The 27,476-nt window shown below is 47.2% G+C and overlaps 1 protein-coding gene across 1 annotated transcript; it reads right to left on the reverse strand.

Annotated features, from left to right (window-relative positions):
• On the reverse strand, positions 1-27,476 carry ST8SIA2 (ST8 alpha-N-acetyl-neuraminide alpha-2,8-sialyltransferase 2). The gene is made up of 6 exons (XM_033167585.1): positions 27,100-27,476; positions 11,420-11,482; positions 10,654-10,776; positions 8,045-8,302; positions 6,473-6,766; positions 1-763 (listed from the first exon to the last, which is right to left on the reverse strand). The coding sequence occupies exons 1-6, from the start codon at positions 27,207-27,209 to the stop codon at positions 478-480; spliced, it is 1,134 nt and encodes a 377-aa protein (XP_033023476.1). The 5' UTR covers positions 27,210-27,476; the 3' UTR covers positions 1-477.

The raw sequence follows: 27,476 nt of genomic DNA on the forward strand, positions 1-27,476 counted from the left end.
CACTAAGCCAAGAACACGACATGAGAGCCAGAAGTCTGGCTTCTTGGCCAAACAGGCCCTACCTACCAACTCACAACACTTGGCCTAACATTTAGTTGTCACGCTAAAGTACCCACACAAACCACAGTGACTTCCCAAGCTTGGTTTTTTTTTGTGGGGTGGGGGGAGGCTGCCATTAAGTACCAACCCCCCTTCTGCACCCAGCCACTCTCCCCTGCCTGGGGGCCGCTTCTCTCACCAGTCCTGTTCCTCACGTTCCACCCGCGAACACCAAACAGCAACACCATCAGAGGTAGAGCACAACCTGTGCCCAAGATACAGGTCTCATGCATCCCCCATTCTGGACGTTAACAAAGAAAACCAATCCCACTACTGCCACCACCACCGTCAGCACTTCCTGCTCATCTGTGCCTCCCCCTCCCCCTTCCTCCCACGGGGCATAGCCTCTAGGAAAGTGGGTCCCCCAGAAACCCCGCCCTACGTGGCCCCCTCGCACTCCCCCACAGTGAGTTTCAAGGCTCCTTGCTGGTGCAGCGCCTTCAGGGCTTTGAACTCCAAAGGCATGGTGTGAGGGCTGGCCTGGGACGTGTAGCCGTATCTCAGAGTGTCATAGTAGTGGTACTTCACGGGGTTCTGGTCTTGATCGCGAGGAAAGGGCCAGAAGCCGTAGAGATGGATCCGGTTGCAGAAGCGAGTGGCCAGGGTGTACATGAGCAGTCCGGTGGTTGGGCGTTTTATGTATACCTTGTTTGTCAGCCAATACCTAGGAGGGGAAAAAGAGAAAAGAAGGCTGGAACTCATCGCCCAAGGAAAGTGAACTGCGGCGGGTCAAGGACAGACTAAAGGAAAATGCTGGCCACATCCACTGCGTAAATTTAAAGCGCTCTTAGACAACTTCAGCAGTCAAGAAGACTCCTAGGAACTGCAGTTTAAGGGTGCTGACCTCACAGAGCTATAAATCTCAGTCTGCCCTCTTCTTTCTTCTCTTCCCTCTGTATTTCCCGGGAATCTGTCTCTTTAAGGCAAGGACGGGGACTCCCAGGCAGGGAAGAAATTTGATTCAAATTGACCTCATTTGCACTTTCTGAAAGTCTATGCGATCTGAAACACAGCCATTCTTCAAAATGTGCACACCTCCAAATCTTGCAGTTACAGTTCTTCAGCCAAATCATGTGTATGGCAATGCATATACTGGGGTAAATGCATCTCTTAGTGAAAATGACATACAAAAATGCATTATATAGGGTAAATAGTGTGTGTGTGTGCGTGCGCGTGCATATGAGAAACATTGCAAAAATGTTTATATTAAGCAAAAGTGTGTACAAAATTGTGTGTGTTAGGAGGAATTTGCACTAAAATGCTGGAGAATGATCACAAGGATTTGTTTATTTTTAATCACAAACCGATGTGGACCTGTGGAAAACTGAACTCGTTTGGAAAAAATGAGAAATTGACAGATTTGCTCCTCCCAGAATCTCTTGAGGTTGGTGCAGAAGGGAGCACTGAGGGCAGAATGTTTGAATTGGGGAGGGAAAAAAATCCTGGCTAGGCTTCTAAATGAGGATACAAATTGCTGCATTATCTCTTTCTCCACACTCAGGTCAGCTTTGATACTGTCCATGTAGGCGCCAAGCGCATCTCTCCTGTTTTGCAAAACAGCTGAGGACCGTAACAAAAGCTAATTAATTTTGCAAGCCCAAACGAAGGTGCCTCAAGTGCATGCGGGACGCCACATCAACGGCGCACCTTTTGCTGCTGGAGACCCAGGTTTTAATTAGGAAGGGAGGCTGTCTTGAGGAAGACTGTAATTATTTTCCCCCACTGCCACCAAATTGGCCACACCAATCAGCCTTGCTGTTAAAGCCTGAGATTTGTGTCGACTCAGGAAGCTTGAAAAAGGGCCGAGGGCCTGTTGTTTGATACCTCTTTTCAGTGGCAGGGAGTATTTTCTTCCTAAGCCAGAAAAAGAGAATTTGTAAAAATAAATATCTGATGGGGGGCTTTAAGGGGGGGGGGCTTTTATTGTGGATCCCTGATGATTTACTCATGTTGACATAGAAACAGGAGAAGAACCTTCCTTCTACCCATTTCTGATTCCCAGCAACTGGTATTCAGAGACATATTGCCTCCAGCAGTGGAGGTAAGACCCTTTGGCATCACAGTGACTTAGAGACCCCTCCGGACTGCTGTTCCCCCCCCCCACTGCCCCTGGCATATTCTGCAACAAGTCACTGATGCAACACTAGTGCATTAGTGGTAGAGTTACACTCAACCACCCACCCACCCACCCACCATTCTGCTTTCTTAGCTCTCCTGCACTGCTTTCCCAACATCCCTGCCTTGTTGCCACCTGTGCACACCTGTGCTAAAGCACATCAAATGTAGGGTCAACTGGAGTAAGAAAAGTTAAAAGGACTTCAGCAGGAGGTTATGGGGCCACGCACTGATTGCAAATGAAGCAGTAGGTCTGGCCCCAAACCTTTGCAGGCACAAAGAGTCTTGAAAGCGCTACCTTAGAGTTTCCCAAACTTGGATCTCCAGCTGTTTTTGGACTACAACTCCCATCATCCCTAGCTAGCAGGAGCAGTGGCCAGGGATGATGGAAACTGTAGTCCAAAAACAGCTGGAGACCCAGGTTTGGGAAACCCTGTTCTACCTTCACTGTCAGAGGCAAGATTGTTAGTTGCTCAGAAGCAAAAATGGAGAGAGAGGTGCTGTTGTTCTCAGGTCCTGCTTTTGTGAGAATCTGGTTGGCCACTATGAGACCTGGGTGCTGCCTTTGGCCTGATCCAGCAGGCACTTCTTATCTTCTTAGACCCTCACCTGGAGAGTGCACTGGTCAACTGGGCAAGAAGGGACGGGATGATCTCTCGGGGGCCCTTGTTACCCGGGCAGGAGGATGCCACTGCATCTTGGGTGCAAAGGAGCAGCATTGTGTAGTCATCAAGCATCCGTTTGCATCCTTCCTGCCTTCCCTCCCCATTGGAGCAGAGTGACATATTATACATGCACACAAGACAGCTGGTCATCTTGCTGCCTTTTTGGCTGCAAGCGTGGACCTTGTCCGTGGCTTGGAGCTCTAATTGAATTAGCTCTTCCCAGCCCCAGCTGTTGGCTCTCCTCACCCCGCCTTCCCATCTTATTCATTACAGCACGGACGTGTCTTTGCAGCAGAGAAGCCCTCTGCGCTGCTTCTCTCGCCATCTGACCTGCTAGCCTGCGGCACCGTTTCACGGGCGGAAAACCAAACAAGCAGAGAAAAGCAACCCCTTGACGGTCAATGTACACAGAAGATTTGTCAGCTGGACAGCCAGTTCCAAATTTAGATGCAAGAATCTTCCCCGCTGTCACCAATTCCTCCCCCCCTCCCCCCTGTGGCATAGCCCATGTGGCTTTCGCGGTCCCCCAAATCCAACAGCTGTTGAATTTCTGCTAGGCAATGCCTTAAAGGCACAGGTCCCCTGCCAGAAACAAAGAGCTGGCAGTCCTCCTCAATCCCTACCATGATCTGCACAATTACACTTTGGCCCCATACCTTCTTGGCTCAGGATGAGTCAGAAAAGGAGATCCAATTCTGCTCATCCTCCACCTTGTCTGCCCTGGTGGCACCTCCAGGGATCCAGGGAGCCTCTCCAAATTGCAGCAAGCCTGGCTGGTAGCTTATGGCACGAGGCAACAGATGCAAGCACAGGTTTAGGAACCAGTTGATATGCAAAGCCTCTTTCATGAAATCCACTTAATTACAGCTTGGAAAAGAGCAGATTTGACTAAGAGACGCTTGTTTCCCTTCCGGTCCACCCACCCACCCAACTTCTCCTTGCTGTGGAGATGTAGGGTTAATGCTAGTGCCGAGTTTACGTATAAGCTAAACAAGCTATAGCTTAGGGCTCCACTTTCTTGGGCCCCCCCAAAAAAATTAAAGGGAAAAAACCCTGGATGTACATTTCCAAAATATAAGATAAAAAACAAGTAAAAGAAAACCTACCGGTACATACAGCAACAGTGTTTTGTGTTTTGTAGGCTCCTATGATAAGTCATGGGCCCCACATGCTAGCCTGCTCCCTAAAATATCACTGGTTTGCTCATTGCTATATATAGGGTGCCTACATTCTGCATGTGCAAATGGCTTTAGATACCTATTACAGTAGGTCCATAAATTACCATATAGCATATATTCAACATGAAAAACAGTGACAATTTGTTGTTGACAAAGGACAGGTGGACATATAAAGGGCCCCATTACCTTCAGTAGCTTAGGGCCTCATCAAACCTAAATCCGGCCCTGGATTAAGCTTGCTGAAAAATGGAATCTCTCCCTCTCTTCCTCTCTCTCTCTCTCTCTCTCTCTCTCTCTCTCTCTCTCACACACACACACGTTTAGCTTCTGTTGACAGCGTCATTCCTGTTGGCAGATGGAGCAAAAGTCCACCTGTTGTGGGCTAGTGGGTACTACTACAGTGGTGCCTCGCAAGACGAAATTAATTTGTTCCGCAAGACTTTTCGTCTTGCGGAAATTTCGTCTTGCAAGGCACCGTTTCCCATAGGAACGCATTAAAATTTAATTAATGTGTTCTTATGGGAAAAAAGTCCGGGGGCCCCTCCCGACCGGCACCGGAGCCATGCGGCACCACGTTTTAAGCTCTGCTGTTCGCTCGCTGCAGCCTTAAAACGTGGCGCCGCACGGCTCCGGTGCCGGCTTACAGTGGTACCTCGCCAGACGAATTCGTCTTGTGAAAAACAGCCATAGACGAATTCGTCTCGCAAGTCAACTAAAAATTCGCAAAACCCTTTCGTTTTGCCAGTTTTTCGTTGTGCGAGGCATTCGTCTTGCGGGGTACCACTGTATGTGTGTTGCTGGAGCCATTCAGGCTTGTGCACCTGCATGCAATGGGCTGCAATTCCTCTTCTGCTTTTCCTTGTGTTGGCAACAAGGAGCAGAGCCACAGCCAAGGGTCGAAATCCCCACCTGTATCTCCTACCATAGATGACGCAGGGATTAATTCGTGCATATATGTGTGCATCAATATTTAGTGCCGATCTACGCATTCAGAGTAAACATGTCATTAAGCCTGATAGAGGAGCCAGGGAACACCATACATTTAAAGCACAACCCTCCCTAATAGTTTGCCAAGGGTGCTGGGAATTGTAGTTCTTTGAGGGGTAAACTACAGCTCCCAGGGTTCTTTAAATGTACGATGTGTATGGAGCTATGTGTGCACATCCCTTCTCTAACCCAACCAACAAACCTCCCTGCACATAGAAATATAGCTCATGAAGAACTACCCCTGCACTAGTTTTTAGCTCTCTCTTTTTCTTTTTTAAAATGAGTGTGGCATTTGAACATGAAACAAACAATCCCAGAACATGCTGTTGCGCTGAAGGCTCTGAACGGCGTACAGTTTTTAGAAGCCATCTCTCAAAACTGAATTTGTGAGCGTCATCCCTGATGTGAGATGTGAGGCAGGCTCTGTTTTAACTGGGATGCCTCTGCAGGGGACTTCATCTTTGATCGGTGCTGCCAGAGGATGGCCTGGGAAGAGGGGCATTGCTTTTTCCTTGTAGGCTGTTTGTCTGCTGATCAAAAACAAGCAAGCATGCAAGCAAGGTACCCCTTCAAACTGCTTTATCTTCCAGCAGGGGAAAAAGATACACGGAACTAGTAGATATTCCCTTACATGTTAAAACAACAACAGCACACAGTTGGTGTTGGTGATTTTGTTCAGTAAAACAGCCCACAAGGAATGTTAAGCATCCCTTTCTCTCTGCATCTCTGCTCAAACTCAGACAAATACAAGCTGATGCAGGAGCAAGGAACCTTTTTTGGGGCTGAGGTCTGCATTCCCTTCTCAACAACCTGTTGAGGGCCACATGTTAGGAGTAGACAGGGCCAGAGCAAAGGAGGGCAGAGCAATGAAGGTGAGTTTTATTTTTGTAAAGCAGGGCCTGTGAAGGGCGTGGCCTAGAGAGAAAAGGTGTGGTCTGGGGAATAGAGAGGCTTGGAGGGCCGGATTTGACCCCAGGGTCTGAGGTCCCCCACCCCCAGGGGTGTTTGTGGGTGGGGGGGTGCAGCCCTCCCCGGGTGCCACCCTGACGGGTGTGTGTGTGACAAAATGGCCGGCGGCACTCACAGCGGGGCCTGCAGCACCACGAACCACGTGTCTCGGCGCCCGCAGGACCTGTGCTGTCCGCCAGCTGCCTCCCCACCAGCTGTAGGGCGGCTGAGGCCTTGTGGTGTGCCTCGTCCCTAAGGGTGCCGTGTGCCCCGTGCTGCATGGGGTGTGCGGCGCCCATGGATGGTTCACCTCGCCCCTGGGCACGCTGCCCCAGGTGCCCGAGAGACTTCCTCCGCCGCTGCCCACCCCACATTCCTGCACTAAAACATTAAAGACAAAGACCACCAGGAACTGCTTTGCATGTCTCCCGAGAGCCAAATTTTGAATGCCTTTTTGGCCCAGGGCGCTGAGCTCCTCACCCTCGGACGGCGTGCAGCAGCCGCAAGGATGGGTAGGCGGTGCGGACGTTGATGCGGTGCTTGAGGATGAGCTCGTTGACCCACTCCACGCGCTCCTTGCCTCCTTTGGCCATGAAGGCTGGGATCCAGAGGATGCTGCCATTGAGGCTGTGCAGGCGCTGGAGCAGCTTCTCCCGCCAGGTGTCATTCACCAGGTCCTCAAAAGCACGCTGAATGACCGAAGGGTTCATGGTCACCAGATCTGTCTTGTTCCCCACGTCCCGGGTGTACTCTTGGACAGGGGCAAGGTTGCACCTGGAAGGGGAAATGTCAGGGCACACATTACAGCAGGAACCAAAAGAGGGTCTGAAATGATCAGGGAATGGGTCTGTTTTTTGGCGAGGAAAAACCCTTTCTGACCTGAGGGTTCCATTCCTTTTCGGGAAACTTCCTGTGGGTTTCATGTCAGGAGTGGTGGTGCATGAGGCCATGGGCAAAAGAAGGTTGCCCAGCCAAGAATGTAGCCCTTGGACAAGGAATCCCACCTCCCTGTGTAGCATGTCAGCAATGGTCACAGTCTTATCTTGAAGCACTGGCAAATCCGCAGGAGGGATGGAGCACCTCAGCCCCCATTGCTTCATGCTTCCTTTCCCATTGTGTAAAAGTCATACAGACAACCCACAGAAGTTAAGAACAAGGCAAGAAGAATCCTTCTGGACCGACCAAGGGACACCTAGTCCAGCATTCAATTCTCACAGCGGCCAACCACATGGCCCAATTGGGAAGCCCACGAGCAAGACACGAGCACGATATAATTCTTCTGCTCAAGTTTCCAAGCAGCTGCTCTGTTTGATCATGAAGGTGATACAGGCTTCACGTAGTGGTCTGGGGTTCTTGGAGGTTGAAGACCCTTTACTATTTCTGCAGCAGGGCAAGGTCCCCAAAGGGGAGCTTTTTAGCCACCGTATGCCCTGAAGTGAAGCATTTAGGAACACTCAAAACACAAGGGGCTTTCGTTTCAAGAGAATGGTGCACAAGTTCTGTTGCATACAATGGAACGTCAATGAAAACACATATTAATCCACTCTGAAAGAAGATATTGGAGCACTGCAAATCATTTGCCCATGTATGTGCATGAAAAGTTGCTGAAAGGCAACACATGGAGATCTGCATTGATGCATCTCTACAAAATGCATCTCTTATTATTATTATTATTAATAATAATAATTAATATGATTATTGTATAATTACAAGATTACTGTATAATTTTGGCAGGCGGTATCAATTTAGAAAAGGTGTGGCTGTGAGTGGGGAGTGGCTGTGACTGTCATGCACTTCTGAATTTCTCACTTACACTACAGCCTTCAAAGCTTCAAAGCCTTATCCTCCGTGAATTTGTCTAATCCCCTAATCTATTCTGCCTTTGACTAGATGATCCTTGGGGGTCTCTGCCAAGTCTACGGTTCATTTAAATGCAAACACAATTGGATTTCTCCTCCACCCCTAGTTGAGATGCACGGTTTGGTTGGGGGTTATTTTAAAGAGAAGGGCCTCCTTCAAAGCCAAGTGCTGCTCCTTGGAAACCACAATTACCTTATCACAAAGTTGTGAGCATCTATTTCCTCTCCACAGCTGCTGTTCAACAGGATACCCGAGTTGCCCACAATGGCACATGTATGGAAGTGTTTGCCTTTCAGTGGTGAAGTCCTGGGCAGGAGGGCGTAGAGGTTTTGGGAAACGTTCATTGTGCTGTCTCTGTCAAACACATAGTGGATAATATCCCCAGGCTTGAGAGTTCCCTTGAGCACTGAGATGTCTTTTTCAGCATCCAGAAACTTCAAGATGTGCTTTCTTTTTAAAAGAAAAAAGGAGGTAGGGTGGAAGGCAATAAGTCTAGTTAGGAACACAGGAAGCTGTCTTTAACTTAGTCAGAATCATTGTCCCTCTAGCTCGACATTGTCTACATCAGGGTTGGTCAATCTTTGGTGCTCTAGCTGTTGCTGGACTACAGCTCTCATAATCCCTGACTATAGCCCATGCTGGCTGGGGCTGATGGGAATTGTAGTCCAGCAACATCTGGAGGGCCAAAGGTTCCTCAGCCTTGACTAACACTGATTAGAAGCAGCAACACTGATTAGAAGAAGCAGGATTTCAGACAAGGGACCTTCCCAGATGTGCATGGAGATGTTTGGGATTGAACCAGGGACCTTCTGCAGCTATAGCCCTTTCAGAGTCATGCAGCTAGTTATGTAGCTTGCGGACTCAACAGCAAGGACCACCACACTTGAGTAATGCCATTTCTTGCAGTGTTGCTGCACTGTATATGTTATTATGTAATCCAGAGTAACCAATGTGATGTTCTCCAGATGTTCCTGGATTGCACCTTCCATAATTCTTGACCACTGGCCCTGCTGGGTGATGGGAGCTGCAGTTCACCTACATCTGGAGGGCACCATGTTGGCTACCTCACATGTAAGTTGTGCTGTCTTAATGGTATGGTTGTGATGTTGAGGGTCCTCTGCCATGGAGCCATCAGTAGGCTGCATCTAGAAGGTTACGGGTTTCCTATCCCAGCCTTACATTTTTTGTATGGCACTCTGCAAGTCTTTGGGGCAAAAGGATAGTATATAAACAAACAAACAAACAAACATTTTTACGTATAACAAAAAGGCTGTCACATATGCAGCACAAAAGCATCATTTTCTTGAAGGATCTCTTTACACACACAAACCATGTGTGCACAAACCCCATTCATGATGATGACAGGCATTTCACTGTAATAATAGTGAGGCTGCTGTTTGGAATTTATAATGCGAGTATTCCAAGCAGCTCACATCTAAATTATCTCCGTACTGCTTACATCAACCACCTTGGTGACTGCATTACCTCCAGCTGGGGGGCTGAGATGAAGGGATTTGCGGAAGGCTGCCCACTGAGTTGATAGCAGAGACGACATTTGAACTGGCGGCTTTGTGACTTAGATGCTGCACCAGCAATCCTCAGTCCTCACTTCCCATGGTACTCCTTTTACTCTGGCCCCCTGCTGCTGCTCTATCTGGAATTACTAGTAATGCTGCCCAAACTCAGAATAAGCTGGCTTGTAGATCTAATGCTTTAGTTGAGGTTCCTGCATTGCAAGGGGTTGGACTAGAATTATCAGGGGTCAGCAAACTTTTTCAGCAAGGGGCGGGTCCACTGTCCCTTAGACCTTGTGGGCGGGGCAGCGGACTATATATATATTTTAAAAAATAATGAATGAATTCCTATGCCCCACAAATAACCCAGAGATGCATTTTAAATAAAAGGACACATTCTACTCATGTAAAAACACGCTGATTCCCGGACCGTCCGCGGGCCAGATTTAGAAGGCGATGGGGCCGGATCTGGCCCCCGGGCCTTGGTTTGCCTACCCATGGACTAGATCAGGGGTGGTCAACTTCCAAGAGACTGCGATCTACTCACAGAGTTAAAAACTGGCAGTGATCTACCCCCTTTTGGGGGGTTCAGGTCAAAGTTGCTGAGCTTCTTTAGGGAAGTGGAAAGCGACATTGAGCTTTTTTTTAGGAAGGAAAGCCCTATTTTTGGTGGTTCAGGTCATTTTAGGGGTGCAGGACAAAGATGTTGAGCTTTTTTTAGGGGAGCCAAAGTTTTTTAGCTTCTTTGGGGGGTAGATCTTCCGATGATCTACCACAGATGTCCAGTGATCTACTGGTAGATCACGATCTGCCTGTTGGACATGCCTGGACTAGATGATCCCTGGGGTTCCTTCCAGCTCTACAATTTTATGATTCCATGAAATCTGCCAAGTTTGTAAATTCCCAAATAGATAACGAGCTTTGCTACAACAGAATTTAATATTTTTTGAATATTTTTTTGAATAACTGAGATCAATTATGGGTCAACTTATTCTTATCTGGGTGGAACGGTTGTTTTATGTTGTTGGGTGATATTTGTGGATGAATGCTTTTATTGCTTTTCTGTTATGTTATTAGTGCTTGTCTTCTTTATAAGTATTTTAATATTTTCTCCGTAAATGGCCTCAAGCCTTCTGCTGACTGTGTGAAATGATGCACAAATTGAATAAACTAAACCAAACGAAAAAATCTGTAGATACGTCAAAATCTCGAAACAAACGTCAAACTTTCATCCAGTCTTGTAACACTGGATTTTGATGTGCCCATTCCTAGAAATTAAGATAGTACCTGATCTTCAAAGAGAGTGTCTGGTTGTGTTGCCATTTGGATGGAGCTGGATGGTGCTTAATACTTTCATTGCTTCTGTCAACAACAGCTGGAGATAAGGAGCCATTTATTAACACTTCGGCTCTGGAGAGGAGAAAAAGAGGGAAAGGGAGAGGTGGTGGAGGAGGAAGAAAAAGAGCAGGATCCATTAGCACAGATTCCATCAAGATCTCTCAAGATACCCAAAAGAATTATGGGCACTGTAGTTCACCCTTCACAGAGTTACAGTTTCCAGGAACCCTGAACAAACTGCATTGCCCAGAATCCTTTGAGGGAAATCATGTGCTTTGAAGATATAGTGTGTACACAACCCTTGTGGAACTCAGCAAGGTGAGGGGCAAAGCTAGAATTGCTTGGTGCTGCCTGTCATTGGCTCTGGCGCCACCTACTGTTGATCTCCCTGCTTTCTGCCCAATCAGTCTCAATGACTACAAGCTGCTGGTGGCAATGAGACAGGAGAGTATTGCGGGAGAGGTGGACGATTTTGGGTGAGCAGAGGGATGATTAAGAAAATCTGCACCAGAACAGGAAAGGAACAGGTATCTATGAGGTGAGTTGAAAGAGCACCACCCCACACAAAAGAGAAAGGAGAGGGAGGGGGGAGAATATGCATGAGAATGTGTGAGCATGAGTGTGTGTGTGTGTGTGAGAGAGAGAGAGAGAATGAAGCAGATTAATAGCCCTCTTAAAGCAGAACACAAATGAACACAACATCCAATTTACGAACCTATTAGGTTTGCCATGTAAGCTGCTCAGTGCCGATCTGATTGCACCCCTGCTTCCAGAATTCCTACAGGACAAAGGAAATGCATTATTCATCAAACTGGTGCCTTTTCGCAAAGCTTTTGCTCAACTGTCGGCGTGATCTCCTCTTTGCCGTAGTCTGGAGGGCTCCAAAGTTAGAAGCTTTCATTTATATACCATGTGTAGGTTCCAGGGCATAACATAAAGGCACACTTAGTGTCTGGAGGCATTTTCTTGTAATTAAATATCTTCCAAGAATTCTACAGAATTCTGTTGGCCGCAATAAAATATTTACCCTAGCAGGTGGACTCCAGAAGCGATGGATGGCTAACCCCCATCAGCCCAGCCAGTCCAGCTGTCACCTGGTCACTTGCTTCCTCACTCGGCAGAAATGGATTGTATTTCTATTTAAATTACAGGGTTGTCTCTAAGATAGCACAAAATGAAAGCCACTTATACCTGCCCAGCTGGCGAAATGTTTTGCACCAGAAGAACTTCGCTGTGCAATTGAATTGGGAAGCAGGTTGCTGGTAACTCTGTTGCATAGTAGATTGCGCGATCTGTTGCACAAGAGGTTTCTGCTAGCACAACAGTTGCATTAGATTACTCTGCTGTGCAACATTAAAGTGCTTCCATTTGTTAGCCCGAGAGTCCTTGCTAGAAGACGGAGAACACTGGATACAGACCATAGTGATTCTTTCTAAGCCTGCATATGAATATATGTTTATTAATATGCACACACATACATGCAATTGCATAAATTAGCATGTGCAATTACATAATATGTATAATCGGTGCTTTTTCTGGGGGTACTCAATCGTATGCAGTACCAGAACCAATTTTTCCTAGAAGAAAAGTACTGTATATAATATATATGTGTGTACATCTGTGTCCTTTTTAGGGGTTGATGCTTATGTGGACACCCTACTAAGGGACCCTTTACTCCAGTATCCACAGGAAGCGGGTGGCACAGTGATCTAAACCACTGAGCCTCTTGGACTTGCTGATTAGAAGGTCCACGGTTCAAATCCCCACGACGGGGTGAGCTCCCTTTGTTCTGTCCCAGCTCCTGCCAACCTAGCAGTGCGAAAGCATACCAGTGCAAGTGGATAAATAGGTACCACTGTGGCGGGAAGGTAAATGGCATTTCCGTGCGCTCTGGCTTCCGTCACGGTGTTCCGTTGCACCAGAAGCGGTTTAGTCCTGCTGGCCACATGACCTGGAAAACTTCTGTGGACAAACGCCGGCTCCCTCGGCCTGAAAGCGAGATGAGCGCTGCAACCCCATAGTCACCTTTGACTGGCTGTAACCATCCAGGTTCCTTTACCTTTACCCTTTACCTTACTCCAGTATCCAACAGTGACCGATCGGATGTTACTGGGAAGCTGACCAGGGCGCTTAGAAGCCACACCTGTCCCTCCTATTGACCACCACTCTGAGCACCTGATATTCAGAGGTCCTCTCCCTCTAAGATCATATCCAGATCATATATCTAAAGCAGTTGTACACCTCTTTAACAGTCATGGCTTCCTTTGGAAGGGTAGTCTGTAAAGGTTGTTACAGGACAGGGAAATAACAGTGATCTTACTGTGGGTGTCTGCTATAGACCTCCAAGCCAGACTGAAGACTTTGTTGATGCCTTCCTAGCAGATTACCAAACATTCAGAAAGGAGAGCTATAGCAGTCATGGGAAACTTCAGCTACCCAAATATCTGTTAGAAATAAAACTTTGACAAGAATGTAAGGTCCAACAAATTCCTCACTTGCCTTGCTGACAATTTCATTTCCCAGAAGCTGGAAGAAGCAACAAGCGAATCAACTATCGTGGACCTGATCCTCACCAACAGGGAAGAACTGCTCAGTGAGGTAGAAGTAGTGGGAAACTTGGGAGGAAGTGATCATGTCCTCTTGGAATTCAGTATGCAGAGGAAAGGGAAAGCTGAGTGTAGTGGATGTGTATTCTAGACTTTATGAACGCTGATTTCAAAAAGCTTAAAGAGCTACTGGGTGAGATCCTATGGTCAGAAGTGCTCCAAGAGAAGGGAGTTCATGATGGATGGGAGTTTCTTAAAGGTGAAATACTGAAGGCACATTCACAAACAATTCCAATATGAAAGAAAAGTAGGAGGCACCTAAAGAAACCAGTAAAGGTAAAGGTAAAGGGACCCCTGACCATTAGGTCCAGTCGTGGACGATTCTGGGGTTGCGGCGCTCATCTCACTCTATAGGCCAGGGAGCTGGCGTTTGTGCACAGACAGCTTCCGGGTTATGTGGCCAGCATGACTAAGCCGCTTCTGGCGAACCAGAGCAGCGCATGGAAACGGCGTTTACCTTCCTGCCGGAGCAGTACCTATTTATCTACTTGCACTTTGACGTGCTTTTGAACTGCTAGGTTGGCAGGAGCAGGGACAAAGCAACAGAAGCTTACCCTGTCGGGGGGTTTCGAACCAACGGCCTTCTGATCAGCAAGCCCTAGGCTCTGTGGTTTAGACAGCGCCACCCGCGTCCCCTATAGAAACCAGTGATGTTGCATAAAGAATTTATGGATAAACCAAGATTTAAGAAGGGATGAATATTACAAAGGAAGGGTATACATGGCTAGCCAACACTCGCAGGGAGAAGGTCAGGTGGGCTAGAGCCCAGGATTGCAAGAGAGGCTTAAAATAATAATAATGAGATTTTGGGGGGGCTACACTTAGAGCAAGAGGAAGAATAAGGAAGTACCATTCCTCTGTGTGAGAAAAAAGGAGAAATGCTATTGAGCAAGTGAGATAAGGCAGAACTGCTCAACACCTACTTTCCCTCTGCCTTCTCCCAAAAGGATAACAGTGCCCAACTTGGTGATAATATAATAAATGGTGCAGAGCGGGAGCTGCAGCCCAAGACAGGAAAAGAGGCAGTAAGGAAACACATAGCTGCTTTGAACTGCATCCAAGGGTATTAGCGGAATGTGCAGATGTAACCGGTAATCCCAGAGCCTCTGTCTATAATCTTAGAGAATCATTGGAGAACAGGTAATGTCCCTGCAGACTGGAGGCAGGCAAATATTGTCCCCATCTTCAGAAACGGGGAAAAGAGAAGCCAGGTAACTAGTGACAAGTCAGCTTGACATTCAAGCCAGGAAAAGTCCTAGAATAGATAATGAAACAGGTGGCCTGTGAGCTCTTAGAAAGGATGCCGTGGTTACTAAGAGCCAGGCTGGGTTTCTGAAAAACGAGTCATGCCAGACTAATCTTATTTCTTAAATATATACTCTGTGTGTGTGTGTGTGTGTGTATTTATAGATAGATAGATAGATAGAGAGGGAGAGAGAGAGAGAGGGAATTACAAGCTTGGTGGATCAGGGGAATGCTGTGAATGTAACATATTTGGATTCAGTAAGGCTTTAGACAAAGTCCTCCATGATATTCTTGTGGAGAAGCTGCTAAAACGTGGGCTAGACAATGCTAGTGTTAGATGGATTTGTGTCGGTGGTTGACCAAACCCAAAGAGTGCTTACCAATGGTTCCTTGTCAGCCTGGGGAAAGTGACAAGAGAACTTTCAATATACATTGTAGCTGTAACCTGCATCTGGAGAGACCATTTAGGGCAGCCAAGGTTCAGAAAAGGGCAACCAAAATAATGAAGGGGATGGAGTGATTTCGAAATGGTGAGGAAGAAGTGACACACTAGAAGTTTATTAAATTAGACTTTGCACAGAGAAAGTGGATAGGAATAAGTTTCCTCCCTCTCTTATACTACTGGAAGCCATGAACACCCAAGAAGATAAATGCCAGAAATTCAGGACAGAGCAAACAAAGTACATCTTCATGCAGCTCATAGGTTTTTTTTTTAAAAAAGTATTTTTATTAAATATTTTCTTGATTTACAAAGGTGTAGTGCAATGTCTCTCTCGTATTTTTTCCATGTAGCATTTTTACAAATCAGTTTCGGTTGTTGAGACATTAGGGAGGGAAGGGGGAAAGAAGTGGGTGGGATGGAGAGATGGGTGGGGTGGGGTGACGATGTTTCTATTTTACTTAATATGAGTAGGGTTTGGTGTCAGCGTTGTTTGTGTACGTTCTCTGTTGTTCGCTTGTGCTCCTTTGGCGGTGAGAGAGGTCGGGGTTGCCATAGGGTGTGATTGCTCATTTGTGGTTGGCTGTGGTGGTCTTTGGCTTCCTGTGTGAGTGGGGTTGGTGGGTGTTTTGGGTCAGGTTAGCCATATTGATTTGTATGCTGTCGGTAGATTTTTGTCATTGTCTTGTTGGGCTGTGTGTGATGAAGGGGAGCCATACCGGGGTGAAGGTGTCTTCTTCTGTTTGTCCCCGTGTCAGTTTCAGCTTACTGGTTAGTTTTTCTAGTAGGGCTGTTTCCCATACTACTTGGTACCATTGGTCCATGCTTACTCCTGACAGGTGTTTCCAGTGTCTGGTTATGATGTTTCTGGCAGCTGAGAGTAGATGGGTTATGAGTTCTTTGTGGTGTAAGTGGGCATTATTGTCTTGGAAGATGTTTAGTAAGACCAATTCCGGGGTGATTTCTAGCACTTGCTTGGTTATCTTACATATTTCTCATATGGTTGTTGTCCAGAATGGTTGGATTTTGGGGCACTCCCACGACATGTGGAGGTATGCGCCTGTGGAGGTGCACCCTCTCCAGCATTTTGGTGAGGTTCCTGGGTGTATTAGCGCTAATTTTCTTGGTGTTAGATACCACCTGTAGGTTAGTTTTAGGGTGAGTTCTTTGCTTTTCATTGATATGGATTTAAAGGGGGGTTTAGATCACATTCTGGTCCATTGGGTGGGGTTAATTTCATATACTATGCCATCCTCCCATTCTTTTTTGATTGTGTCTAGGGAGTTCGTGGGATTCTTGAGTAGTATTTTGTATATTGTGGATACCAGCCCTCTGTCGCGTCCCTTTGTCATTAGGATGAGGTTTTCGAAGGTTGTCAGGGGTCTAGTTGCTGCTGATTTTACTGCTGGGTTGTTTTAGTGGATGGTAGGCCAGGGGAATTAGTGGGGATGGGGTTGGAGATAAGTTTGCCTGTTTCTGTTTTCCATGCTTTGAACATGGGATGCAGCTCATAGTTAAACTCTGGATCTCCCTCCCACAGGAGGCAGTGTTGGCCTCCAACATGGATGGCTTTGAATGAGGATTGGACAAATTCACGGAGGGGAAGGCTATTGGAATTGAAGAACAGCTGGAGGCTCACAGGTTCACCTTCCTGGTGGACAGGTACACTGTACTCCATGTGTTGGCAACCTTGAGGCTGGACTACAGCAATGCACTCTCTGTGGGGCTTCCCTTCAGCCTGGTTTGAAAGCTCCAGCTGGCGCAGAACCAGGCAGCCAGACTGCCAGTGGGAGCACCTGGCTGACAACATGTGACGCCGTTGTTAAAACATCTGCACTTGGCTGCCCATCTACTACTGAGCCCACGGCCAAAGTCCTTTGCATCAATTTACAAAGCTCTGAACAAGTTAGGTGCAGGATACTTTAGGGAACCTCCTGAATCCTTATATCACTGAGATCGTGAGCAGGCATGTCATTCGCTGCTTCCCAAGTCTGCTTCCCGAAGAAACTGAGCCATTAGTGCTCTGTCGATACAGATCCAGCAGGTGACTTCGAGTTAAACCTTTGCCGGGAACTTTTATTTGTTCTCAGGCTTATGCAGACAAGATAAACAGTTTATGTGGTAGCTAGCTGATGACCTTAAACCTGTGGTTTTTATTGTGTATGTCTAATTGTTGTGAACCATTTAGATTTTTTTTTTTTAAAAAAATAAAATTTCAGGTCCCCAGTATTTTTAAAAGACAAATAAATAAACTAAGTGCCCATGTGTAGCTCCTTTTCTACTGTACTTGATACCTCACATCATTTTCAGTCTCTGCCATTCCTCCTTCAGGGAGTTAAGTGTTTGATAAGTACTCTGAGACACACAGTCGGATGCCCATCTTCCCAAGGCTGCAGGCAGGAGCCGAATCCACTCTGCTGGTTCATGTGTATCGTTCTCCTCAGCATATCCTTCTTCCCCTTGCACCCCCACCCAGACCTTTCATCTTTATGTGCTCAGCCATTCACTGGTTTTGGGAAGAGGGAGCTCACTTTCATGTCCCTTTATTGCATGCCAGTCCCAGGGAGAGGAAATCCGGGAGAAAGGGCCCTTTGTTTGCTAAGGAGCAAAGGGGTGTGTTTGTGTGCGCGCATCCACTTTGGCTTTACAGGTGGCCTAGGGCACCCTTCCCCAACCTGGTGCCCTCCAGATGTTTTGGAGTGAAGCCCCAGCCTGCACAGCTGTTTGATCCATATGTGGTTTAAAGATTCGCCACCTTTATGAAGGGAATGGAAACCTTTGCAGTTGCTCAACAGTTAGCAGCACCTAGACAACTGACTGAGGTCACATCCACACCAAACATTTAAAACACAGGGCTTTCCCTCAAATAATCCTGGGAACTGTAGTTTATCCCCCAGTGCTACAATTCCCAGCTCCCTTAACAAATTACAGTTCCCGGGATTCTTTGCGGGGGGGGGGGCACATGCTTTAAATATACACTTTAAATATAACAGGCAGAGGGCCTTCTCGGTGGTGGCGCCCGCTCTGTAGAACACCTTCCCACCAGATGTCAAGGAAAGAAACAACTATCTGACTTTTAGAAGACATCTGAAGGCAGCCCTGTTTAGGGAAGTTTTTTATGTTTGATGTTTTATTGTGTTTTTAATATTCTGTTGGAAGCCACCCAGAGTGGCTGGGGAGGCCTGGCCAGATGGGCGGGGTATAAGTAATAAATTATTACATTATTTTTATTATTATGGATATCATCTGAACAGGTATAATTCACCTGCTCAGGAGCTGTAAGGTACAATGTGTTGTAAAGGTAAAGGGACCCCTGACCATTAGGTCCAGTCATGTCCGACTCTGGGGTTGCGGCGCTCATCTCACGTTAATGGCTGAGGGAGCCGGCGTACAGCTTCCGGGTCATGTGGCCAGCATGACAAAGCCGCTTCTGGCGAACCAGAGCAGCGCACGGAAACGCCGTTTACCTTCCCGCCGGAGTGGTACCTATTTATCTACTTGTACTTTGACATGCTTTTGAACTGCTAGGTTGGCAGGAGCTGGGACCGAGCAACGGGAGCTCACCCCGTTGCGGGGATTCAAACTGCCGACCTTCTGATCAGCAAGCCCTAGGCTCTGTGGTTTAACCCACAGCCCCACCCATGTCCCACAATGTGTTGTACTTCTGTCTTACTTATGTTAATCTTTCCATGGATATGTATGCAAATTGGATGCAGACTGTGCAAAGAAAAACCTGAGTATTTGCAGAGAGGATCACTCTCCCATAAGTCCTATCCTCACATAGCTCCTGGCCTTGAAGCTTCTCCATCCCATGGTTGTGGTAAGCCATCAGAAAGCCCGTTGCACGTCATTTTTAGCAACCCTGATCCTGCGCTGCCTCTTCCTGGAGCAGCAAAACCAGTCATGTCCTGTCACACATTTTGTGTTACTAGATGTCATGGGAGAGGAGGGTGGAAGATGACTGAAGGCGGGTGCAGAGTAGCTGTTTCTCCCTTGAGTGAAGGGATCTCCCATTTGAGCACAGTCTCCCCAAACTTGATCTCCCCTGCCCAGGACAAGGGGAGCCTCATATTCCTGCCTTGCCAAGACGACTTGAGATCTCGCACATCAATGTTTAAAGGTCTCATCTGCTCACGTTGTCACAGCCTGGCAACGAGGTGTCTAAAAAAGCTCTCCTCCTAAACAGCAGGTACTCTCTGGGGAGCCGAATAGTTCTTCAAAGCCACGGCAGTGAATTCTAGCAACGTCTCTGCCAATAAAGTCAAGAATTGCTTTTCGCTGTAGCTACACAGAAATTCTCCTTCTTCTCTTGGAAGCATATAAGGAGGAGGAGGAGGGTCAAGAGACAGACCCCTGTAGTTCAAATTATGCCCTGAAAGGAAGGCAAGATAACTCATAACTTTCAGGTTTAGACAACTGGGGTGGATGGCTTTATAGTGCAAAAATCCATTCCCTACCAGGGAGACTCAGAATATTATGGTTGTTCTATGCTTTTCTTCATTCAGGGCTGTGTCCACCACATTCTGTCTGCTAGCACAAAGTCTCTTGCACTAATGGATGGGTGAGTTTTTATGCTGAGCGACAGAGGAATTCAAAGCAACAGTTGTGCTAGAAGCAACTTGTTGCACAACAGATTGTGAAATTTACTGCACAGCAAAGTCACCAGAAAACTTGCTTATGCATTCTTGTGCGCAACCACGTTCTGCTGATGGCAAACTTTTCACCAGCAGACAAGTATGCTGCTAAGTGACTTTAATTAGCACCACAGCCTTTAGGTTTTTACATAATTGTATTCAGAATTGCAAGCATTCGTTTTGTTTCATCTCATTTTAACATTTTATCTTTCTATTTTAAAGGGAAATTTACCAGGGAGAATTGGCATTTTACATCTGTTTGTGTGGCGGTTTATTCAGCTCCGAGTTCACTTGTTCTGTGATGACCAGATACAAATACACCAATCTAATATTACTGCTCAGAAGTAAGGATGGGAGAAATTTGGTTCACAGGAATTCACATTTTAATGTGAAACTACCTAATTTTCATTCTCTGAAGCGATAAGAGAACTGAAACACAATTACCCCCAGGTTCATTCCTTTGCATCTCCAGGTAAAGCTGGAAAGTCACAAGCCAATCATTGTAGATATTATTGAGTTAGAGATGCCAGTGGTCTGACTCAGTAAAGAATGCTTGACTCCTGTATATGCATTGTTGTACGCATGAAATACAATTGCAAAATTCGGAGGTACACGGAATTTGGAAAAGGGCTGTGTTTTGGTTTGTGCAGTGCTTCAGGAAAGTGCAAAGGAAATGGATTTGGATCGAATTTCTTCCCCATCCTTGCCTCTAAAGATCCCCCAGGAAACATGGAGGGAAGAGAAGAAAGAAGACGGGAAAACAAAGAGGGAGTGTGTGGAAAGTGGGGTCTAAATGGTCTGCTTGCTGAGAATGGCTGCTGGGGGTGGCAGGGAGCGGGGGGGGGGGGAGGGAGACCAGCATCTTATACATAAATATAGCCTGACATGATTGTCATTACACTGGGACCGCCAGACCAGAACAGGCCACTGGCCCATTTCACATCTCATCCCTGTCTCTTCCAGTGGTTGCTCCTGGTTAATTCAAAGGCAGCTTATTATCCCTCTGATAACCTCCCTCACCTGCACCTCATCATTCACACTGTATCCTGGTGTAGGGGAAGGAAGGAGATGGTGAATTAATTTTTGATGCTGTTGGGGGAAGGGATAAAATAACTGCAAGCTGTGTGCCAGGCAGAAACTGGGCACCCTTCCTAAAGGAACTCTCTAGTGCCTAATTGATTTCATGATAAAGAGGAATGATTAGGACACAATGTGATTTTTCTCATGGTGGGGAGGGGGGAAGAGGGACAGAAATTTGGATGGGGAAATGATGCCCTGCTTCTCCTTAGACGACCCAAGTTTCCAGGCGTAGAGAACTCCTGGGCCTCCAGATGTTTCAGCTGATAACGCCAAGGTTGCAGGTTTGATTCCCTTAAGGGGCAGCTGCATATTCCTGCATTGCAGGGGGCTGGACAAGATGACCCTCAAGGTCCCTTCCAACTCTATGGTTCTGTGATTCTCTGATCTACAACTCCTTTGGCTTCACCGACAGGCGCTGATGGGTGTCCAAAAACGTCTGGAAAGTCACATTTTCCCCAGTCATTGAGACCAAGGCCTTCTATGGAGAACCCTCTGGTGGATTTAGGGTTAAAAACCTGAGCCATCTCCACAGTCTCGCAGCTTTGTGGGAGGGATTAAGTGCCTATAGTAGGTGCAGGTTTGCACAATTAAAGTGCAACAAATGGTGCAACAAATCCAATAATAATAATAATAATAATAATAATAATAATAATAATAATAATAATAATAATAGACTTCTGGCAGCTTGAAAAATGATAGGGAAATCTGCTGTAAAGTATAGTATGAGCAAATTACTAATGGGACTAATGACCAAACAGCCATCGAGCAAATCAGGATGAATACCAAGTGAGTGTTCATTGTCTTATGACTGCCACAGAATCAAATCAGCACAAATGCTCAATAAAGTTCCAGTATAGCTTGTTTCCAGGCTGTCACTGTTTTCAACCACAAATGGACCAATTCAGGTTGTGCAATTAAAGCTGATTGGGAGGTTTTGGTGCCACAAACTCACTTCACCTAAAAGATTGGACTTTTTTGTGATAAGGAAAGTGATGGAGAAATGCCCTGGGAAGTGTGGGGTGATGCTTGATGCAATGTCATCTAACCTCCCTGCGAACATATCAGGATGAATGCTCAATGAAGAAGTTATCTGGAATCGGGGGTGGTACATGCCCCATTTTGCTGTTTGAGGGCTCTTCTGCTCAGGTTTTCCTTGCAGGTTTCCCATTGGGGCATCTGATTGGAACAGGGTGCTGGACTGAGCCCAGAAATGGAAGGAAGAGATAACCCCGACTAGAGAAGAAGAATGGCAAATCAAATTGAGGGACCACGCTGAAATAGCAAAACTAACTGGGAAGCTTAGGAATCACGAAATTTTTAAAAAAAGAATGGGAAATGTTTATAATGTATATACAAAATCATTGTAAACAGGTCAAAACATTAGCAGGATTTTAAACATACTTGTAATGTAATAGAACGTGTAGATAACCTAGGAAGATGAAAAATTGTCGAAGTATTGATAGGCAGTTAAAAATAGAATCAATAGGACCCATGGAAGGGATGGGGGGGAAGTCAGGAGATTCAGAGTAATCTCGATAATTAGATTGGGAATTGTTTTTGTTGTATGTTCATATTTTGGAAAATCAAATAAAAATGCATTATTATTATTATTTTTTAAAAAGGAACAGGGTGCTGGACTGGATGGGCCATTTGCCTGATCCAACAAGACTCTTCTACTGTTCTTCTGTCCTATCCCATTCCAGTTTGGCAAGTACCAAATCACAGACCCTCCAAGTGTCCCTATTTTCCAGGGACGGTCCCAAATTTGCAGAAGCCATCCGGGATTTGATCCTGGAATGTCCTGCTTTTCCTTAGGATGTCCCTGTTTTCATCGGAGAAAGGTTGGAGGGCATGAATCTCTCCATGACGACTGAGACTCTTCCCTTTTGATTTATATCTAGAGGGGCTTTTCACAATTGTACCTCTAAAGGTGTACCTTTTAGTTAGGGCAAGTAAGGAGCACTCACCTGCAATGCAGTCCACCTCCTGGATACCTGCACAAGAAACTGCTCTGGTTGTGCTTCCTAATTGGAAGGAAGAAGGTGGGCTTGGAGTGGTGTTTTGTGCAGAAATGCAGCAGACAGACTGCTGCATCAATGGCTACTCTGGAGTCACAACAGTCTTTAATTATGTGATTGATTTCTCATGGCACAGTCTGAGAACTACATTTTTACACATTGCTCCATCCGTATCTAGACTAGCAGCTTCCCCTTCAACTTGATGGAGTGCTCCTCCCTCCTTGGTCTAATCAGGACCACACGCTCCATCACAGAATAATAGGGAAGTGGAAGAGCTCTCTTCATTTTATCCTCTACTCAGCGTAAGACAAGATTGACAGCAACATCTAAGGCAGAGGTGGAAAGACTCTAACTTCTGTCCTCCCTCCCTGACTATTCGCCAAACCCATCACTGACCGGGAAGTGCCCACAGCAGATACCCACCCAACCCCTTTCTCCAGAATGGCAGAACATAAGAACAGCTCTGCTGGCTTAGGGCAGGGAACTGTCTACTCCAGCATCCCTTTTCCACGGTGGCCAACCAGATGCCCCAGTGGGAAGCTTGCAAGCAGGACCTGAGCACAACAGCAGTTCTCCCCTTTTGGGATCGCCAGCAACTGGTGTTCAGAAGTCATCTTGAATTAGATTGACAAATGGTCTCAATCAGCACAAGACAGTTTCCTATGTCCCCAAACAGCCTTTCCCATGGGAGTTCAAGTCCATAAGAACATAAGAAGAGCCCAGCTGGATCCAAAGGCCCACCTATCTCATCCAGCCTCCTATTCTCACAATGGCCAACCAGTTGCCCCAGTTGGAAACCTACAAGCAGCATCTGAGCATTTAAAGCACATTTGGAGCATGTGGCTTCTCCCGAGGAATGCAGGGAACTGTAATGGATGTGTTGCAGAGCTGCAATTCCCAGCATCCTTAGCAGTTCCCGGTGCTCTTTGGGGGAAGCAATGTTCCTTAAATGTATGGTGTGTATGGTGGCACCGTAAAGGCACCATACATTTAATGCACACTTAAAGAACGTGGATCTGAAATTATTATTCAGTATTGAGAGATTTGCACTCAGTACCTGCCCTGGGGCACTGATGTCTCCTCTTACTTCAGACATTCCCTTCAAAACAAACACCAAGGCTGGGTCCTGCAAGTGTGGAGTAGGTACACAGAGAAGGGGAGAACCATTGCAAAAGGGGGCTTCTATCTATGTCACAAGCACTCAGGCAGAAAAAGGATAAGTGCAATGAATTGTTATTGCCTCCCTGCTAGATGTACCTGAGGGACGTTCGTGGTGCTGTGGTCTAAACCACTGAGCCTCTTGGGCTTGCCGATCGGAAGGTTGGCAGTTCGAAGCCATGCAATGGGGCGAGCTCCCGTTGCTCTGTCCCAGCTCCTGCCAACCTAGCAGTTCGAAAGCACGCCAATGTGAGTAGATAAATAGGTACCGCTGTGGTGGGAAGGTAAATGGCATTTCCGTGTGCTCTGGTTTCCGTCACGGTGTCCCATTGCACCAGAAGCAGTTTAGTTATGCTTGCCACATGACCTGGAAAGCTGTCTGTGTACAAACGGCAGCTCCCTTGGCCTGAAAAGCAAGATGAGCGCCACAACCCCACAGTCGCCTTTGACTGGACGTAACTGTCCAGGGGTCATGTACCTTTTACCTATACCTGAGCATGATGCCAAACACTTTCCAGCTTTGCCAACAATGCCACTGCCACTGCCCCGGTTGTCAATGGAGTGGGGTGGATCCATGTCTCCCACTTTAAACTTCCAACATTTCTCAAGTGCTAAACCTGGAGCTTTTCAGTACTTCTTGCATGAAACCAGCCCTTCTACAAGTCCCTGTCCCAAGATGCAGAGGTGTAGCTCAGCGGCAGAGCATTTCCTTTGCACACAGAAGGTCTTAGGTTCAATCCCTGCGGTCCCCAGGTTGGCCTGGTGGGATAGACCCCTGCCTGAAACCCTGGAGAACTGCTGCCAGTCAGCGTAGGCAATGCTGAACTAGAGGAGCAACTGTATCTTTCATAGAATCAGAAAACTGTGGAGTTGGAAGGGACCCCAGTCTTCATCTAGTTCAACCTCCTGCACTGCAGGAATCACAGCTAAGAAAACCCTGAAGGATACCTGAAGGAGCGTCGCCACCCCCATTGTTCAGCCCAGACACTGAGATCCAATGCCGAGGGCCTTCTGGCGGTTTCCTCACTGTGAGAAGCAAAGCTACAGGGAACCAGGCAGAGGGCCTTCTTGGTAGTGGCACCCGCCCTGTGGAACACTCTCCCATCAGAGGTCAAAGAGATAAGCAACTACTTGGCATTCAGAAAATAACTGAAGGGAAGTTTTTAATCTGTTTAGGGAAGTTTTTAATCTGTGATATTTTAATGTATTTTAATATTTGTTGGAAGCCGCCCAGAGTACTACTACTACTACTACTACTAATAACAACCCTAACAGATGGGCATCCAAGCTGTGTTTAAAAGCCTCCTGCGAAGGAGAGTCTACCACATTCCTAGCTCATCTGCTCTACTGTTCTTACCATCAGAAATTGTTCCTCAAGTTTTGTTGGAATCTCTTTTCTTGTCACATGAATCCATTGGTTTGGATCCTTCTCCCTGGAGCAACGCAAAACAAGCTTGCTCCATCTTCCACATGGCAGCCCTTCAGATATTTAAAAGATGGCTATTGCATCATCTCTTAGTCTTCTCTTCTTCAGGATAGACATACCCAACTCCCTCAACTGTTCCTCATAAGGCTTGGTTTCCAAACCCTTGATCATCTTGGTTGCCTTCCTCTGCATGAGTTCTAGTTTGCCAATATCCTTCTTAAATTGTGGTGCCTAGAATTGGGCACAGTACTCAGTGGGGTCTGATGAAGACAATATAATGGTACTATTACTTCCCTTAAACTGGACTATTACTTCAGTTGATGCAGCCCAGAATTGCATTAGCTTTTCTTGCTGCAGCATCACACTGTTGACTCATGTTAAGCTTGTTGTCTGCTAAGACCCCCTAGATCATTTTCACATATACTACAGGAAAACCAGGTGTCTTCCATCCTATATTTCGGCATCTGATTATTCCTGGCTAACTGTACAATCTTACACTTGTCCCTACTGAAATGTCATACGTTAGTTTTGGCCCAGTTCCCCAATTTGTTAAGGTCATCTTGAATCTTGATTCTGTCTTCTGAGGTACAGTATTGGCTACCCCTCTCAGTTTGGTGTCCTATGCAAATCCTCTTCAATTCCTTAATCCAAGTCATTTATAAAACTGTTGAACAACACCATGTCCAGGACAGAACCTTGCAGCACCCCACTTGTCACGCCCCTTCCCCCAGGATGACGGGGAGTCCTTGGTGAGTTTGGGTTTGGTTAGTCAACTACCTACAAATACACCTAACAATAACATTGTCCAGCTTCTCCGCAAGAATATCATGGGGGACTTAGTTAAAAGCCTTATTGAGATAAAAGATATGCTACATCTACAGAACCCCACTGATCCACTAAGCTTGTAACTATCAAAATAAGACATGAGATTCTCCTGTGTCCCAGAGGAGAGACCAGAGCTCAGTGGCGGAGCATCTGCTTTGCACACAGAAGACCCCAGGTTCAACCCCTCCTGCAGGTTAGGGCAGACAGCACTGAGCTAGATGGACTTGGTATCCAAGGCAGCTTTCTCATTTCCCGCCCCCCCCAACTTCCAGCCGGTCCACGCCCCCCTCTCCTCTCCCGCTTTCCAGATCTCCCAAAGACCCTCATCGATTGACTCCTTAACCCCCAAACCCCCCAACAACTGCAGCTGATAAGACCGACCCCACCCTCGAACCTCACCCCGCGCTGGCCGGCAAAGGGGTTGGGGGCTCGGTCGGCGAGAGGCTAGAGAGAAAGCGCTCCCCCCCTCGCTACTGAGAGCTCTAGCAGCCGAGGCAGTGCGCGCGGAGACAAAGAAACTCCGGAGTCTCCCCCCCTCGCCCAGCCCACCCACATACTCCTTCTCTTGCAGCCCCCCTTCCACTCCATCGCGCCCCCTTCCTCATCCTCCTTCCCCAGAGAAAAACCATCCTTTGTAACCGCCCCCCCCCCAGAGGTTTCCCTTCTCCTTTGTAAACCCCGCGCCAGCACCATTTCGCATCGATCCCTCTTTTTGGAAAGCCACCCCCGAGCTAAAAGTGTCCCCTACCTTACAAGCCCCCCTCCGCCACGCCCCCTGCCCGAACCAAATCAGAGCTTGATGTCCCACCCCACCCCGCCACTCCAGCCAGGCTCCATGCCCCCTTCTTCTCCCAAACTGTTTTCCGTTAGCCCCCCAATCGCGCGCCCCACAACAAGAGCCACCTGGATCAGAGCGCAAAGACGCGCGGGGGAATCGAACCCGGCTCCATTGTTTCTTTTTTACCCGATTTCCAGCTCGATCTCGGAGATGTCCGCGAAGATGAGGATCCCCACCAGCAGCGTGAGCAGCGCCAGCGTCCAGCCCCGGCAGGGCAGCGGCGGAGGCGACGGCATGGCTCCGGGGCTCAGGGAGAGAGGGAGACACCGCCGGGGCTCGGCTGGGCTGCAGCCGCCGGGGCGCCTCCTCTGCCGGTCCAGAGGCGAAGAAGGTCCCGAGCGCAGGAGTTTGGAGATCTCCCGAAAGAGAAACCCCCCCACCCCTCACACACACCGCTGCCTACAAGTTGAGGGCTCCCTCTTATCTTGGGGGTCACCGCCTACTGCACCCCCAGGCTGGGAAGCTGGGCTTTCATCCTCGCGAAAGGTACCAGCCAGGACAGA

Source organism: Lacerta agilis, chromosome 13 (genome assembly GCF_009819535.1).
Source record: "Lacerta agilis isolate rLacAgi1 chromosome 13, rLacAgi1.pri, whole genome shotgun sequence".
Taxonomy (NCBI): Eukaryota; Metazoa; Chordata; class Lepidosauria; order Squamata; family Lacertidae; genus Lacerta; species Lacerta agilis.

Excerpts from the sequence above, each read along its gene's own strand:
- ST8SIA2 (XM_033167585.1), bottom strand. The coding sequence starts at position 27,209 with ATGCCGTCGCCTCCGCCGCTGCCCTGCCGGGGCTGGACGCTGGCGCTG. Across the intron at positions 8,303-10,653 it reads ACACTCTCTTTGAAGATCAG|AAAGCACATCTTGAAGTTTC; the intron begins GTACTATCTTAA and ends TCTTTTAAAAAG. Across the intron at positions 764-6,472 it reads CTGCTGCACGCCGTCCGAGG|GTATTGGCTGACAAACAAGG; the intron begins GTGAGGAGCTCA and ends TTCCCCTCCTAG.